Raw genomic sequence first — 15,042 nt, 5'->3', positions numbered from 1 at the left:
AGTACAACTCTGATATAGCATTCAGTGCAAATAGTGCATTGTCGGTATCAACGGAAAATTTGTGGATGGAACGGCAAAAGCCATCTCCTGCTCTTCTACCCTTCAAGGTGAAGCTACAACACTCGGCGAGACAGTGGTTTTGGCTCAATCTTCTAGTACAAGTAACGCTATTTTTGAGTTTGATTCAACAGTTCTATAGGAGATGGTTACACCTGAAAAAAGGGGAATCAGCTGGAAGATTGATGCTCTTGTTACCGATACTCATAGTAGGATAACATGTTTTGTTAAGTTTAGAATTAATTGCACACTAGTTTTTCTAAAGTCAAAAGAACTGCTAATAAACTAGCACGTTGTACAGCTAAGATGATGGGGAGTCTATTAAACAAAAACCATTGGATTAACATGATGGATAAGGACATCATTTTCATTCACATGGGGGAGACAAAGGACCCAGAAGTTTTTCCAGTTAACATGAAGAAAAAAACTTAAAAAGGAAAATTAAACAAAATATATATATGATTTTTAAAGAAAAAAATAAAAAATATAACAGGAGAAAACAGCCTCACACATTATGAACAAATGAAATACATAGGAAATAATGGAAGCATAGGGCGCTATCCAAATAATTTACTAACATTTTCCGTAACAATTCTTTGTCGGTCTCTCAGCATGGTGTGGATGCACACTTGAATATTCACCTGGATACACGAGGAGGAGGCAGAGATAGAATTATAGGCTTGGTGTTTCACCAGCTGGTCCTGGCCGGGCATTTAAGAGGGGCTGAAGAGCTTTAACTACAATACTCATGTTAGGCCTGAAGTCCGCTTCATATTGCACACACAAGGCAGCAACAGCCGCCATCTGCAAAAATTATCAATGTTTAATTCACAAATCTTTTACCTGACACTTTAAGATTTCCACTTTATAGCAGCCTCATAAATTCCATGGCTTCCTTGAAATCTAAATTTTTATTAGGTAAAAAAGGTGAATTCCCATGCTCATGCTCATTAGAAAAACAATGAGGGCGTAAACGAATGTGGAAAAGTTGAAGGGAATTGTGCTAGTGTTGGCGTTGTTCCAATTTTCCAATTAGAGGGAACTTTTGAATCAAATTATTCAAAATTTGCACAAAAATAGTTCGAGAAAGTAATGCCAGACCTTTGCGACTGCCTTAGGTGGGTAATCCCCTTGAAGTCTTGTATCAACACATTGCCTAACCTTGTCCTCGCTAAGTTTCGGTGTGGCCTGAGAATTTCAAGAACTCAATTATCAGTCAAGAAAGCATTTCCTATATTTTAGTTGCTGAAAATAGAGGAAGATGTGAGAATATTAAAATCAATTAGTACCCATGTCACAAGACTCTGCTGCCCCCGAGGTAATGTATGGTCAACTGGTTTCCGCCCAGTCAGAAGCTCAAGTAGCACAACCCCAAAACTGTATACATCACTCTTTGCATTCAACTGTCCAGTCATTGCATATCTGGCAAACCCAATAGGCAAATGTTCAAGGCAAGTAATCTCACATCAAAACTTTCAAACTGAGAATAACCTAGAAAACTCACTTATGATCAGTTTAATTTCCAAGGAGACAAAATAACAAAGCCAAAACCATGATCTAAGATTCCCAGCTGTAGATAATAATAAAAATGCTAACTTTAATTTCCTTGTCTGAGAGTTTCCAGCAATCATATGGAGCATCACTCAGTTTAGATTCCCGGTGGTAACACACAAATAAACCATAGAAACAAAGTGTCAGGTATTTTATATCTAAAGTATAGGCAAAAGGTATTTGATAAGCCACTGAACTTCCAGAGAAAACACAATTTAACTCCTAAACTTCGAAGTAGCTCAATTACATCCCTAAAGTTTGAAAAATAGAAGAAATTACATCCTTGAAGCTAACTCTATTTATTTAACGGATTTCTATTTAAGGCAGTTTCATTTAGCACCTATAACTGACTGAGTCTCATGCCATTACATGGTCAAATAGACAGAGTTAGCTTCAAGGATGTAATTTTTCTATTTTTCAAACTTCAGGGGTGTAATTGAGCTACTCTGAAGTTTAAGGATTTAATTGCACTTTGGCGGAAAGTTCAAGTATTTATCTGTACCTTTTGCTAAAAGTATATGAAACCCTTAATTTTCTCATAACTTCATATTAGACAACAATCAAAATGATATTTGACCTGCTAAAACATAAAAATGATGTCAATTTAACAAAGACGAGACCACCAACAAAAGGATTTCAGGTCTCGTTCTTCTACAAAGAATGTAAGAACAATAATCTATGGCATGGGGTATCCTATTTTCCTATTAAGGTTCAGTTTTCACATCTTGTGATTGTTTAGGTGCTTATATAAGCATTCTTATATATTTTTTGGCATCAGATTGTTGATGGCATTGACAATAAAATTATGTTGAGGAATTGTTATTTTTGATTTGTGTTTTTCTTATTCTCACTGATTGTTCTACATCAGTGACAGTGAAGTCCCATCAGTAACTTACTCAGGAGCATGGTAACCAAATGTTCCTAGAACGCGAGTGGAGTGAAGACGTGCTGCCATGTCTGGAGCTTGATTTGATAAATCAAAATCCGCAATCTTTGCAACATCATCATCAAAAATAAGAACATTGCTTGACTTAATATCACGATGAATAATGTGAGGATCAGCCTTTTCATGCAAGTATTCAAGGCCTTTTGCAGCCCCAACAGCAATTTTTACCCGCTGCTGCCACGAAAGTACAGGACCAGGTTGTGCTCCTTTAACACCTTTCCTCCCTGCAACAACAGGTTATTGATATTTAAATACTAATCACAAATATCCACTTGCATGGAATTTTATAGTATATAACTGAAATAATGAAGCAAGATCAGAAATACCATGAAGAATATCATGAAGAGATCCATTGGACGCAAATTCATAGGCAAGTACACGGGAATTTCCATCAACACAATAACCAAGCAATTGTACAAAATTTTCATGCTTAAGCCGTGATACCATGGAAACCTGTAAATTTGTACAAAAATTTAACAAGTAAACTCAAAAACATAGGCAAAAGTCCAATAAGAGGCAGATAAATTTAAGTTCTCAATCATACCTGTGCCAAGAACTCATCATCGGGCTGTTTGCTTGCATCTAATTTTTTGATAGCGGCAGCTTGCCCACTTTTAAGAATCCCATAATACACTCTTCCATATGAACCCTCTCCAATAAGAGAATTTATCCCAAAGTTATCTGTAACTTCCTTCAATTCATCCACTGAAATGGAAGGGACTTCAATAGGCTGGATTTTAACAGCCTGAGCTCCCCTTGGTGCAGTTTCTGATGCATGATAACCTCCAACATTCCCTGACAAGAAAAACTAAATTCAGATTACAGATAGAATTAATAGCAAAAACAAAGAAACCCAAGAATCTAAAAGCAATTTAAAAAAAAAAACTGAAAAACAAAAAATAACAAATGTGTATTTCTAATTTAAAAGCGCAGCCTTATCACCATAAATTTTATGAAAGACAAATTTCATTAAGAAATTCAACTAGTGGATTGACATAGATATTTATTGAGCTGCAAACTAAAAAATATTGAGTCCTGATGAAAACTGTTCAGTTTGGATAGTACCTGCTGAACTTTTAACAGGGTATGGACCTCCACTGTCAGCAGCTTTATGCATGTCATCTTCCTCACAGCAGCCAAAGCAGCTCATAATTCAGATCCTTAAAGAATGCCTCTCTAACTGAAAAGAAGAGGTTAAAAATGCACCAAATAAGCTCCTGTAAATTTCAAAACACAGAACTCAAGGGAAGAAAGAAAAGACACACTGAAGTGACAAAAAGAGCTGCCTGATAAAAGTTTATCAGGATACGACAACGTATAAACAAGTTAACTCAACTAAGCCTTAATTCCAAACTAGTTGGGTAAGCCTAATGGATAATTATCCTCTATTCTACCAGACTTTGTGATACATTCATAAGATACAAATAATACGGCTGAAGGTGAAGATTTCTCACACATTTTGACTGCATTCAATTTCACCTACTAAAGCTCATGTATTTTCTACTGGGTGATGGCCAGAAACAAAAGAAGAAACATCATGAAGGACCAATATGACATATTTCAAAAGTACAACAACCAAGGTTGAGGGTTAAGGAGATGGTTAAGTAGGACACTAGTACTATAGACCCATAAATGAAGTGAAGAAATCACGATACTCAGGACAGTGGTGACTTGCATTTGTTTGCTTAAAACCCATACGCACATTAGACAACAGCTAAATACGTACCTAAAGAGCAAATGTGTAATCAAATAAATTTAACTATTCCATGCAGTTACTAGTCCACATTATGAAATCAAAAAGAAGCAACAATAGGCTCCAGTATCCTTCAAATATCGAGCAATTAAAAGCACTTATTTATAGGAGTGCCAATAACCAACTGAAAAGAAAACTCCAGGATCAAATTGGGCTCCCTCAATCATATAAGTTGGCCACTTGAAAATGGGACAATGGATACAAAACAGAGATATCCACTTTTGGTTTCTAATATTACGGGCACCAGTGTCTTTAACATTTCTACTTGATCTCATTCTCCCCATAAACCTCCTTTAGTGTACAATAGAAACAAAGATTAAAAACTCATCATCACAAATTGACACTTAACGAACACTATAACTGCGATCAGTCTTTGCATAAATTCATCACTCCTGTATGCAAATAATAAGCAAATTAACATAAACAAAACATTATCTGATAACTGAACAGATCAAACATCAGGAGTTCATTGAAAATGGAAGACAGCAAAAAATTACACAAACAGGAACTCAAACTAATCAACAATTTCCTTTATTTGATTTCTTCAATGAACAAAAAAGAAAAGCTCAACTTCATTACCAGCTTACAGAGTCAAAGCAATTAACTGTAAAGTAAAATTAACAAAAGTTGATCACATGCATGGTAACTAAGCATCATTAACATCAAGGAAAACCGATAATTAAATTTTTTTTTAAAAAGAGAGAGAGAGAGATCGATCCAGACATGAAAAAATGCTGCAAAGAAGCTGATACCGTCTTCGATCAGTAAAGAGAAGGAGTATCAGTTGCTTAGATTGTAAAGATTACGGGATCTGAGCCGGCCGAGGTGTGCAGGATAAGGCGTTACAAGAGATCGAACGGTGGATAGATAGATTGGAGTTTCTTTTGACTTGAAGCTAAAAGACAGTCTTAAAAAATAATGCTAAAGAAATTAAGGATTTAATTTACGGTTTTGTTCTGTTTCATACTTTGTTTAATTGTTAATAATTTTGATTGGTTGTGCCAGCCAGGCTTGACTTCGCTGTTTTCCTATTGAATTTGCAGGGGGGTTTATTGCCTGCGATTAATTTAAGTAAAGGGACTTGCGTGGCAAAAACTTATTGGTTGTTGTCGATGGAACCAGTCGGAGAATAAGAGAAGACCGTTGACTTCCGTAGGCTGTGGTAGGTGTGTATTCAGGCGAACTTCTGATTTGTTTCTCTCCTTTTATTTACTTGACTTTTTTATTTTATTTTCTTTTTCTTTAAATATTTATTATTCCTTCCATTGTAAAATACTATTCTAAATCAAATATCATTTTAATAAATCAAAAGGGCATTAATATTGTATTCTTATTTATTATAAGTGAATGATAAAATAAAAAAGAAAAAAAGTACAATAAAAATTTATATTGAATATCTTATAAGAAATAGAGAAAATATATTTAAAAAATGCATATCTCGTAATTATTATAACTATTTTTTATTTTTGAAGTTTGAATTATCATATGCTATTTGAAAGTAATTTATCTAAATACTAGATTAAGGTCCTATTTGTTGGTTAGATTTTAGTACTCTATATATATGTGGTTAATGAAAAATGTTGTTAGTGAATTTCATTTGCATCATGAAAAATATTTTTAATCAAACTACATTAATTTAAATCAACAAAAGAATTATTGTTTTTTATTTTACTTATCAAGATTTGAATCATAGAAACAGATCATGAACAATAATATCTTTCGTGAATTTTTTTGCTTTTCGAACTGAGTATTTATTTTAATATTATATTAAAATATAATTTATGAATTAATTTACATACATTTGAAATGACTTTAATAATAGATGTAAATATTTTTTAGGTTTATTTTATTTTATACTTTTATCTTTTTTAATTTAAGTTATGTATTTTTACCTCTGATATAAACTTATGTTTATCAAAATTATAATAAAATATAAAATTTTAAAAGAGGCAAATTAACTTTAATTATACATTTCATTTCGGTCCCTAAGAATTTATTTCATAATACAATATGACGTTAATATTTTGGAACAAATAAGTAGCGATGTAATGAAAATTTTAAAGTTCAAGATATAGAAGAGAGAAATAAGAATTATAAATATTTAAAAAAAAAGGAATAAATGAAAGTGAAATAATATATAATATAACCTCCTTCTTAGTACCAACCTTTCCCTAATAATTTAAGATTTTTGTTGAAATAAAAAGGGAATTTTAAAGAGATACACTTAATTTTTAAATTTTAATAAGTCCAAACACTATATTTGTTATTAAATATATATAGTAGGTCAACAACATGTTATAGGTTATACATATTAACTTATTACAAAATAGTGTGTTTAACTTGTTAAAATTTAATAATCAAAGTGTTTAAATTCTTAAAAGTTACAATTTAGTATGTAAAATTAAAAAAAAATTATTAACTTAACAAATGAGATTCTACTATATTTTCACAATGAAAGATAATATTTATATGAAACATGGTAAATTTTTCATGTACATAATAAAAATTACAAAGATAGATAAATATATATAAAAATATATAAATAAATATTACACATGTCATAAGGAGATGTGTTAATAATTAACATTATAGTTAAAATTATCATCCTTAATAATGATCGATTTTGTTTTAGATGTTTATAGTATAAGTTAGAAAAGACAAAGTGTTGCTAAAAATTGGATATAATTTTAAAAAAAAAAATTGATGAAAGTATAACGAAAACAATATAATGATTGTGGTAATAAGAATGGTGTATTAATCCATTAAAAATAGATATTTTTTAAAGACTTTTTTATATTTTATTCTTTTTAATCTACTAAGCGGATAATATGTATTTTAATATTACAGACTCTGTAATTGTTGTTGACCTGCTATATATATATTTTCAATTGTAAGTATTTACTAAGTTCACACACCAATTTGTAATTTTTAAAACTTTAAATACTTAATTGTCAAATTTTAATAAGTTCATATATCGTTTTTGTAATTATTCAGCTTTTTTATATAGATTATATGTTTCCTACACTAAAATGTTAATAATTTCAATTTCACACACTAAATTGTAACTTTTAAAATTTTAAACACTTTATTGTTAAATTTTAACAAGTTTATACATTATTTTTATAATTATTCCTAAATTATAAAGAAGAAAAAGAGTTTTTCATCCAAATAATTTACCATCTATTTAATAAGTTAAATTATTTATTTTTATATTTTCTCCATTGTGGTTTTCTCTTGATTTCTTCACGCTTTAGGTATCACTTGGGTTGAGACATAATTCATAGATTTTATTTTTAAAATTTTATCAATTTGAATTAAATATAAAAATAACAAATTTCTATTTAAAGTTAAAAATAATTTTGGAATAAGATAAATTTATTAGGAACGATATTTGAATAAAAAAATAATATAACAATTCATTATTCTTTAAAAATAGTGAATCTTGGACTTTCCACCTACTAGATAGGAAATTAAAACCCTCAAAAATGAGAAATTTTGGTAGATGAGGGATTATTTAAAATCTATAGATTTAGAACATATTTTTACTTGTCAAATGATGTATTTAAATTATAATTTTTTTATTAATTTATTTATTAATAAATTACATTCCTAATTATATTCAAACTCTAATCTTAAGAGATAGAATATTAATTATATTTTAATATTATATTAACTAATAAATAATTTTCTAATCAAATAATGATACTAATTCAATCCTAAGAAATAGTAGTATATTAATTATATTCTAATATTATATTAACTAATAAATAGTTTCCTAATCAGATAATATTAGTAAATTTATTTTAAAAATTATATTAATTATATTTGATATTATATTAACTAATAAATTAGTTCTGTAATCCAATAATAATTCTAATATAGAAAATAACATCTTAAATTATATTTTTAATATTATATTTAACAATAAATTAAATTTTTAATTCTAAAAACTAGTAATATTAATTATAGTGATATGTTAATTTATAATAATAAAATTAATTAATAAATAAATTACTAATAAAATTTTAAAATTTTTAAAAAATAAAAATATTTAAAATAGTTAATTTATTATTATTTTTAAAATTTTACAAAACAATAATAAATACTAAAAATTTTATTAGTTTATATTTATCAATTTAATTTTATAATTAAAATAATAATTATGGCCGTGCAACAGATAAACCACCGGTTAAAAGACCGGTTAAAACTAAATTTATGGATTTTATAATCTTTGATGTGGTTTGTTGGCACAAATTAAGGACAGCAGACAAGTGTATATTGTGATAGAGAGGCATATTGGCCAAATTTTAAATTTTTCGGTCCAGTTAGCATTCAACTTCTATTGGACATATAGACCTAAGTGGCTAATAAATACAATTTTAATAAATGCTGTTCCAATCAATCAATTTTTCTCTTTTTCCTCCTATATAAATCTTAAATGCCAATTTTTGGCTTATAAACCAGATTTTTTGAAGTATCCCCTGCATATGAAAGGAGAATTTGCAAAATCACTACAACATATTATTGTTTATACGCGTGAATTGCAGATTGAGAAAGTGCAGGAAATAATAATTCTTACACTTTCATCTTCAGTTTTTTCTCATTGAAAAAAGAAGAAGAAGAAGAAACTATTGTTTCCAATATAGAAATGCATCCAAGTTTATTAAACAAATATCGTTGAATGAACATGATGGATAAGGATGATTCACAGCTAAGGGAGATAATGGACCAGATATTTTTTCAGGTAAAGAGGAACAACTTCAAGGAAAACATGACACAAGAAACAACCTCACACATTATGAACACACAGGAAATAATGGAAGCATAGGGCGCTGTCCAAATAATTTACTAACATTTTCTGTAACTTATTCTTTGGCAGTCTCTCAGCATACTTGCATATCCGCGGATGCAGACTTTAATATGCACCTGGATACACAGAGAAAGATAGAGAGATAGAATTATATGCTTGGTGTTTCACCAGCTGCTTCTGGTTTGAAATTTAAGAGGTGCTCAAGGGCTTTAACCACAATCCTCATATTTGGCCTGAAGTCCGCTTCATCTTGCACACACAAGCCAGCAACAGCCGCCATCTGCAAGTTCCAACATAAATAGGGTTAGAAATCCATCTTCACTTTAACCCACTCTTAAGATATCCACTTAATTGCAGCCGCATAAAACTACATGGCTTTTCCTTGAAATCTAAAAATCCATTAGGTAAGTAAAGGTGAATTCTCATGCTCATGCTCATGCCCATCACAGAAAAAGAAATGAGGGCGAAAATGAATGTGGAGGAGTTGCAGACAGTTGTACTAGTGTCGACAATGTGCCAAGTTTCCAATGAAAGATAACTTTCTTTGGTTAAATTATTCAAATTATGAACAAAATATAGTTCAAGGAAGTAATGTCAAACCTTTGTGACTGCCCTAAGTGGGTAATCCCCTTGAAGTCTTGTATCAACATATTGCCTAAACTTGTCCTCACTACTTTCTTCTGTAGCCTAAGAAATTCCAAAATTCAATTATCAGTCAGGAAACATTTCCTATATTTTAACTTCAGAGAATATAGCAAGATGCGAGAAAATTAAAACCGATTAGTACCCATGTCACAAGATTCTGCTGCTCCTGAGTTAATGTATGGTCAACTGGTTCCTGTCCAGTCAGAAGCTCAAGTAGGACAACCCCAAAACCATACACATCACCCTTTGCATTCGACTGGCTAGTCATTGCATATCTGACAAAGCAAATAGGCAAATGTTCAAGGCAAGCAATCTCACATTAAGACTTTCAAACAGAGATTAACTTGGCAATTTTACTTATGCTCAGTTTCATTTCCAGGAGACAAGATAACAAAGGCAAAATTAAGATATGACAAATTGAAAGGCTAACTTTAATTTCTTGCTATGATAGTTTCCAGCAATCAAATGGAGCATCACTCAGTTTTAGATTACAAGTGGTGACATGTAACTAAACCACAGAAAAAAAGTGTCAGATATTTGGTATCAAAAGTATATGAAGCCCTTAACTTCCTCATAACTTCATACTAGACAACAGTCAGAAAAGATATTTGATCTGCTAAGACAGAAATTATATTTCTATGTCAATGCAACTGAGACTAGACCACCAATCAAGGATTTTAGCTCTTGTTATTAAAAACAGAACAAACATAACAAAAATTGAGAACAATAATCTATGATGTATCCTATTTTCCCATTAGGATTAAGGTTTTCCACCATGTGATTATTCAGGTGCACACATAAGCATTCTTATAGACTTTTGGGCATCAAATAGTTGATGGCCATGACAATAACATTATGTTTGAAAAGTTTGTTTATTTCTCTGTGTTTTTTATTCTCACTGATTGTTCTACATCAATAACTAATAGAAGAACAATCTAACTAAGGTCAAAGTCTGACCTTTTGACCCTTAGTTCTAACTGTCTCCTAGGTTAGGTCACGTGTCCTAAGATAGGTGATGTATATTTAGTGTCTTTCCAAGCTTTCATTGTAAGGTTGGCCTCCAAGAGGACTTTAGCTTTGTCTTGTTTTAAGTCAGACATCCTAAGGTCGGTCCTTAAATTGCTCTGGTTAGCTTTCCTACTAGTTTGGTCAAAAGATCAAACTTTGAAGAACAGTGAAATCCATTAACTTACTCATAATCAAACGTTCCTTCATCAATGGCCTGAAGACGTTCTTCCATATCCAGAGCTTGATTTAATAAATCAAGATCTGAAATCTTTGCAACATCATCGTCAAAAATCAGAATATTGCTGGACTTAATATCATGATGAATAATGCGAGGATCAGCCTTTTCATGCAAGTATTCAAGGCCTTTTGCAGCGCCAACAGCAATTTTTACTCGCTGCTGCCATGAAAGGCCAGGATCAGATTGTGCTCCTTTAACACCTTTCCTCCCTGCAACAACAGATCATTAGGATTGTAAGTACTGATTACACAAATATAAGTATGCACCACTATCATGAAATTTAATAGTATATAACTGAAACAATGAAGTATGATCAGAAATACCATGAAGAATATCATGAAGAGAACCATTGGACGCAAGTTCATAGGCAAGTATACGCGCATTTTCATCAACACAATAACCAAGCAATTGTACAAGATTCTCATGCTTAAGCTGTGATATCAAGGAAACCTGTAAAGTGGAACAAAATTTAACAAGTAAACCCAAAACCATAAACGGAAGTCAACTAAGTGGGAGATATAACAAATTTAAGTTTTTAATCATACCTGTGCCAAGAACTTATCCTCGGGCTGTTCGCTTGTATCTAATTTCTTAATAACTGCAGCCTGTCCACTTTTAAGAATCCCATAATATTCCCTTCCATATGAACCCTTTCCAATAAGAGATTTTGTCCCAAAGTTATCAGTAACTTCCTTCAATTCATCCACTGAAATGGAAGGGACTTCAATAGGCTGGATTTCAATAGCCTGACCTCCCGTATCTGCTGTTTCTGATGCATCATCTGCTAGGATATATCAATTTTGTGTTACAGACAAAACTAATGGCAAAAACAAACAAACCCAAGAATCCACAAACAATTGCAAAAACCTGAACAAATTCTTTATGAAAATGAACAATTTCTAGTTTAGCACAACTGTTTTTTTTTGGCCAAAGATAGAGTTAATATATGTTAGTTGTTAATGTTAGTGAGGTGGGGATATTTTTAAGCGGGTAGTTTTACTCTATAAGAAATTAACCTCACAGGAGGTGGAGGGAGGTCTCAAAACTGAGATCTTGCATTAGTTTTAAAGCACAATCTTAACACCTTAAATTTGGTTAAAGACATAAAGTCCATTCAACAAACCCAACTAGCAGATTGGCATAGATATTTATGAGTTGCTAACTGAAAGATATGTCCTGATGAAAGCTGTATAGCTTGGATAATACCTTCTGAACTTTTAACGGGGTATGGGCCTCCAATGTCAGCAGCTTTATGCATGTCATCTTCTTCACAATAGCCAAAGCTCATGATTTAAATGGTTGAAGAATGCCCCTCTATTTTAAAAAAGAAAAGTAAAAAAGAGAAAGAACATTTAAAATGTACCAAAATAAGCTTGTGCAAATATCAAGACACATAAGTCGAGGGGAAAAAGCAAAAATCACAATTTTGAAGAGACAAAAGGAGCTACCCAATAGAAGCTTACAAGTATACGACAATGTAAAATTAAAGCAACTCAACTAAGCCTTAATCACGATCTAGCTGGAGTAATCCTAATGGACCGTTATCCTCCATTCTACTATAACATTCATAAGATACGAATACTATATTCAAGACGAAATCTTTTCACATTTTGACTGTGTTCAGCCTAAGCTACTATAGTCTACAATGCATACATTTTTGTACTTGGAGATAGCCGGAAACAGAAAATATCAGGAAGAATATGAGATATTTCAAAAGTACAACAACCAAAACTTAGGGTTAAGGATATGGTGTAGGAAGAGATCGAGTGATATAGACCCATAAATGAAGTGAATATAAATCGTGTCACTTGGGACAACTGTGACTTGCATTTGCTTGCTTAACCCTATACACAGAGTCAAAGACTAAAGAGTACAAGGGTAATCGAATTAATACTAAAGTGTTACAGTTACTCTTCCATGCAATGAAATAGTCCACATTACCAAATCAGAAGAAGCAACTCCAAAAAAAATGCTCTAGCATCCTTCAGATATCAAACAATTAAAAGAAGACCTTGTAAATATGAGTGGAAATAAACAACTGAAACGAAAACTCCATGATCATTTTTGGCTCTCTCAATCACAATTATGGGCAATCGAAGGGAGCAATCCTTAAAAATGGAAGATTTGAGACAAAATAGAGATATCCGTTTTTAATTTCTAAAATTAAGGGCACTAGTGTCTTTAACATTTCTACTTGATCCCATTCTCCTCATAGACCTCCTTTCCTTTACAATGGAAATACAGTCCTCTTTCTCCAGTATTCATTCAAACTGACTCACTGAATTAACTCAATAAATTCCGAAAGTGACATCAGTTTTCGCACAAACTCATCATTCATATATGAAAATAATAAGCATGTCTATAAAAGAAGTATTTATCTGATAACTACGCAGGTCACCAATTCACTGAAAATGGAAAACAACAAAATTAACACAAAAACAGAGCTCAACTTAATCAACAGTTTTCAAAAAATATATAAAAAGAAAAAACCCAACTTAATTACTGACTTGCACTGCAGAGTGAAGCAATGAACGGTAAAGTACAATCAATGAAATTGATCACATGCATGTTAATTAAGCATCAGTAAAATCAGGAAATTAAAGGAAGAGCAGAGAAAGATCGATCCTTACATGGAAAAGAAAATATTGCAAAGAAGTTGATACCGTCCACGACCAGTAAAGAGAAGAAGTGCCAGATGCTTAGATTGTAAAGATTATGGGATCATTTGCAGGTCTCTTTCATTTTATCCTGTTTCATTGTTAATTATTAATGATTATTTGTGCCAGCCAGACTTTGCTTTTCTTTCTTTTCTGAATTGCAGCCAGAGTTGACTTCACAGTTTTCCCCATTGAGTTTTTTTTATTCGGTGATATCAATAATAAGCTCAGGAAATTGTGAGGCAACAAGTGAACGGTTGTTGTTCGTAGAACCAGTCGGAGAATAAAGGGAAGACAGCTGATTTCAGTATGGCCGGCGTATTCATTTGACCTTCTGATTGAATTTTCTCCTTTCATTTACATGACTTTTCTATTTATCGTTTCTCTTGTTCTAGATTTTCTTTTCCTGAATGTAAATATTTATGTGCTTTGCAGAAAGATTTAAAAGTTAGGATTATAATTCCATCAGCTAGGTTTCCCCTTTGGTTCTCTCCTTCTTCCTAATTGAAAAGTCTGATGTCCTTTGCTAGCAGAAATTACGCACAGCGCAACCGATAATTCTTTCAATCTGCCCGCTGCATTTTGCTCTATCGCTGCCTATTATATACCCGCCATCTTTCGTTTTTCGTCTTGCTGTTTTGAGCTCTTTTTATCTTTTTATTTTGGCTGGCAGCCACTCATGGAAGTCTTAATTATGTTTTAACAACTATCCAGTTTTCAGTCTTCCAAATCCGTATCTTTCTTTAATCAAAAGGAAATTCATGAAAATGATGAAGGAATAGAAAAAACTTTATAGTGCAATGAACCGGAAAATGAAGAAAGAAAAGAGTTTTAACTCCGTATTCAAGCCAGAAAATTAGGTAATTATTTTTTTTAATGTACGAGCAGCAATGTCATTCAAAATGAATAATTGCTGTGGAGAATAGAGTTAAAGAGTACAAGATCCTCGGTAATTGCAGTTACTTGTGGATGCCTTCTGTGGCTGTCTTAATCAAAGTTGATGTAAGAAATTAAGGCATCATTCCTGCCACTAAAACTAATTAATGGATATTTAATTGGAACCTTTTATTCAGAAGTTCCTTTTGGGCGTCTGTGAGGCTCGGCGGCAGGTGGAGGTAGGTAATTAAGATCAACTGAACCAATCATATGGCTTTGGCTTTGTCCCTAAATATGCTAATAATTTCCATGTCGACAAAAATCTATATATGATTAATCCTGCAATGTTATTATTGCCTTCATACATCCCTTTAAACAAACATGTTCATTCGAATCATATTGTCTGAAACTCTTAAACCCATAAAATACTCTCCTTCATTTCACTATCATAATACATGACCAGCCGGAAATTGTTTCTGATAAATACAAGAGTTTGTTAGG

The 15,042-nt window shown here is 31.8% G+C and overlaps 2 protein-coding genes and 1 long non-coding RNA gene across 6 annotated transcripts; 1 reads left to right on the top strand and 2 right to left on the bottom strand.

Moving 5' to 3' along the window:
* Nucleotides 1–403: 403 nt before the first annotated feature.
* LOC8265893 (pto-interacting protein 1) lies at nt 404–5,273 on the bottom strand. Of its 4 annotated transcripts, none has more exons than XM_048374641.1 (8): nt 5,031–5,273; nt 3,620–3,734; nt 3,099–3,362; nt 2,881–3,007; nt 2,505–2,778; nt 1,347–1,479; nt 1,159–1,245; nt 404–861 (listed from the first exon to the last, which is right to left on the bottom strand). In XM_048374641.1, exons 2-8 carry the CDS (start codon nt 3,674–3,676, stop codon nt 730–732), a joined length of 1,074 nt encoding a protein of 357 aa, XP_048230598.1. In that variant the 5' UTR covers nt 3,677–3,734; nt 5,031–5,273; the 3' UTR covers nt 404–729. The 4 variants fall into 4 exon arrangements, with proteins under 4 accessions (XP_048230598.1, XP_002515200.1, XP_048230601.1 ...); XM_002515154.4 differs by having other exon boundaries at nt 3,099–3,349; XM_048374644.1 differs by having other exon boundaries at nt 5,060–5,254.
* A 3,668-nt stretch (nt 5,274–8,941) lies between these two features.
* On the bottom strand, nt 8,942–13,837 carry LOC8265894 (pto-interacting protein 1). Its single transcript, XM_002515155.4, has 8 exons — nt 13,639–13,837; nt 12,215–12,322; nt 11,554–11,789; nt 11,332–11,458; nt 10,956–11,217; nt 9,905–10,037; nt 9,718–9,804; nt 8,942–9,397 (listed from the first exon to the last, which is right to left on the bottom strand). The coding sequence occupies exons 2-8, from the start codon at nt 12,294–12,296 to the stop codon at nt 9,266–9,268; spliced, it is 1,059 nt and encodes a 352-aa protein (XP_002515201.1). The 5' UTR covers nt 12,297–12,322; nt 13,639–13,837; the 3' UTR covers nt 8,942–9,265.
* Nucleotides 13,604–14,133, top strand: LOC125370178. Its single transcript, XR_007216093.1, has 2 exons — nt 13,604–13,739; nt 13,830–14,133. It is a non-coding gene; the product is annotated as an uncharacterized LOC125370178 (long non-coding RNA).
* Nucleotides 14,134–15,042: the final 909 nt, after the last annotated feature.

Source organism: Ricinus communis, chromosome 1 (genome assembly GCF_019578655.1).
Source record: "Ricinus communis isolate WT05 ecotype wild-type chromosome 1, ASM1957865v1, whole genome shotgun sequence".
Taxonomy (NCBI): domain Eukaryota; kingdom Viridiplantae; phylum Streptophyta; class Magnoliopsida; order Malpighiales; family Euphorbiaceae; genus Ricinus; species Ricinus communis.
The sequence above is the reverse complement of the archived record's forward strand: the minus strand, read 5'-3'. Positions and strand labels throughout refer to the sequence as shown.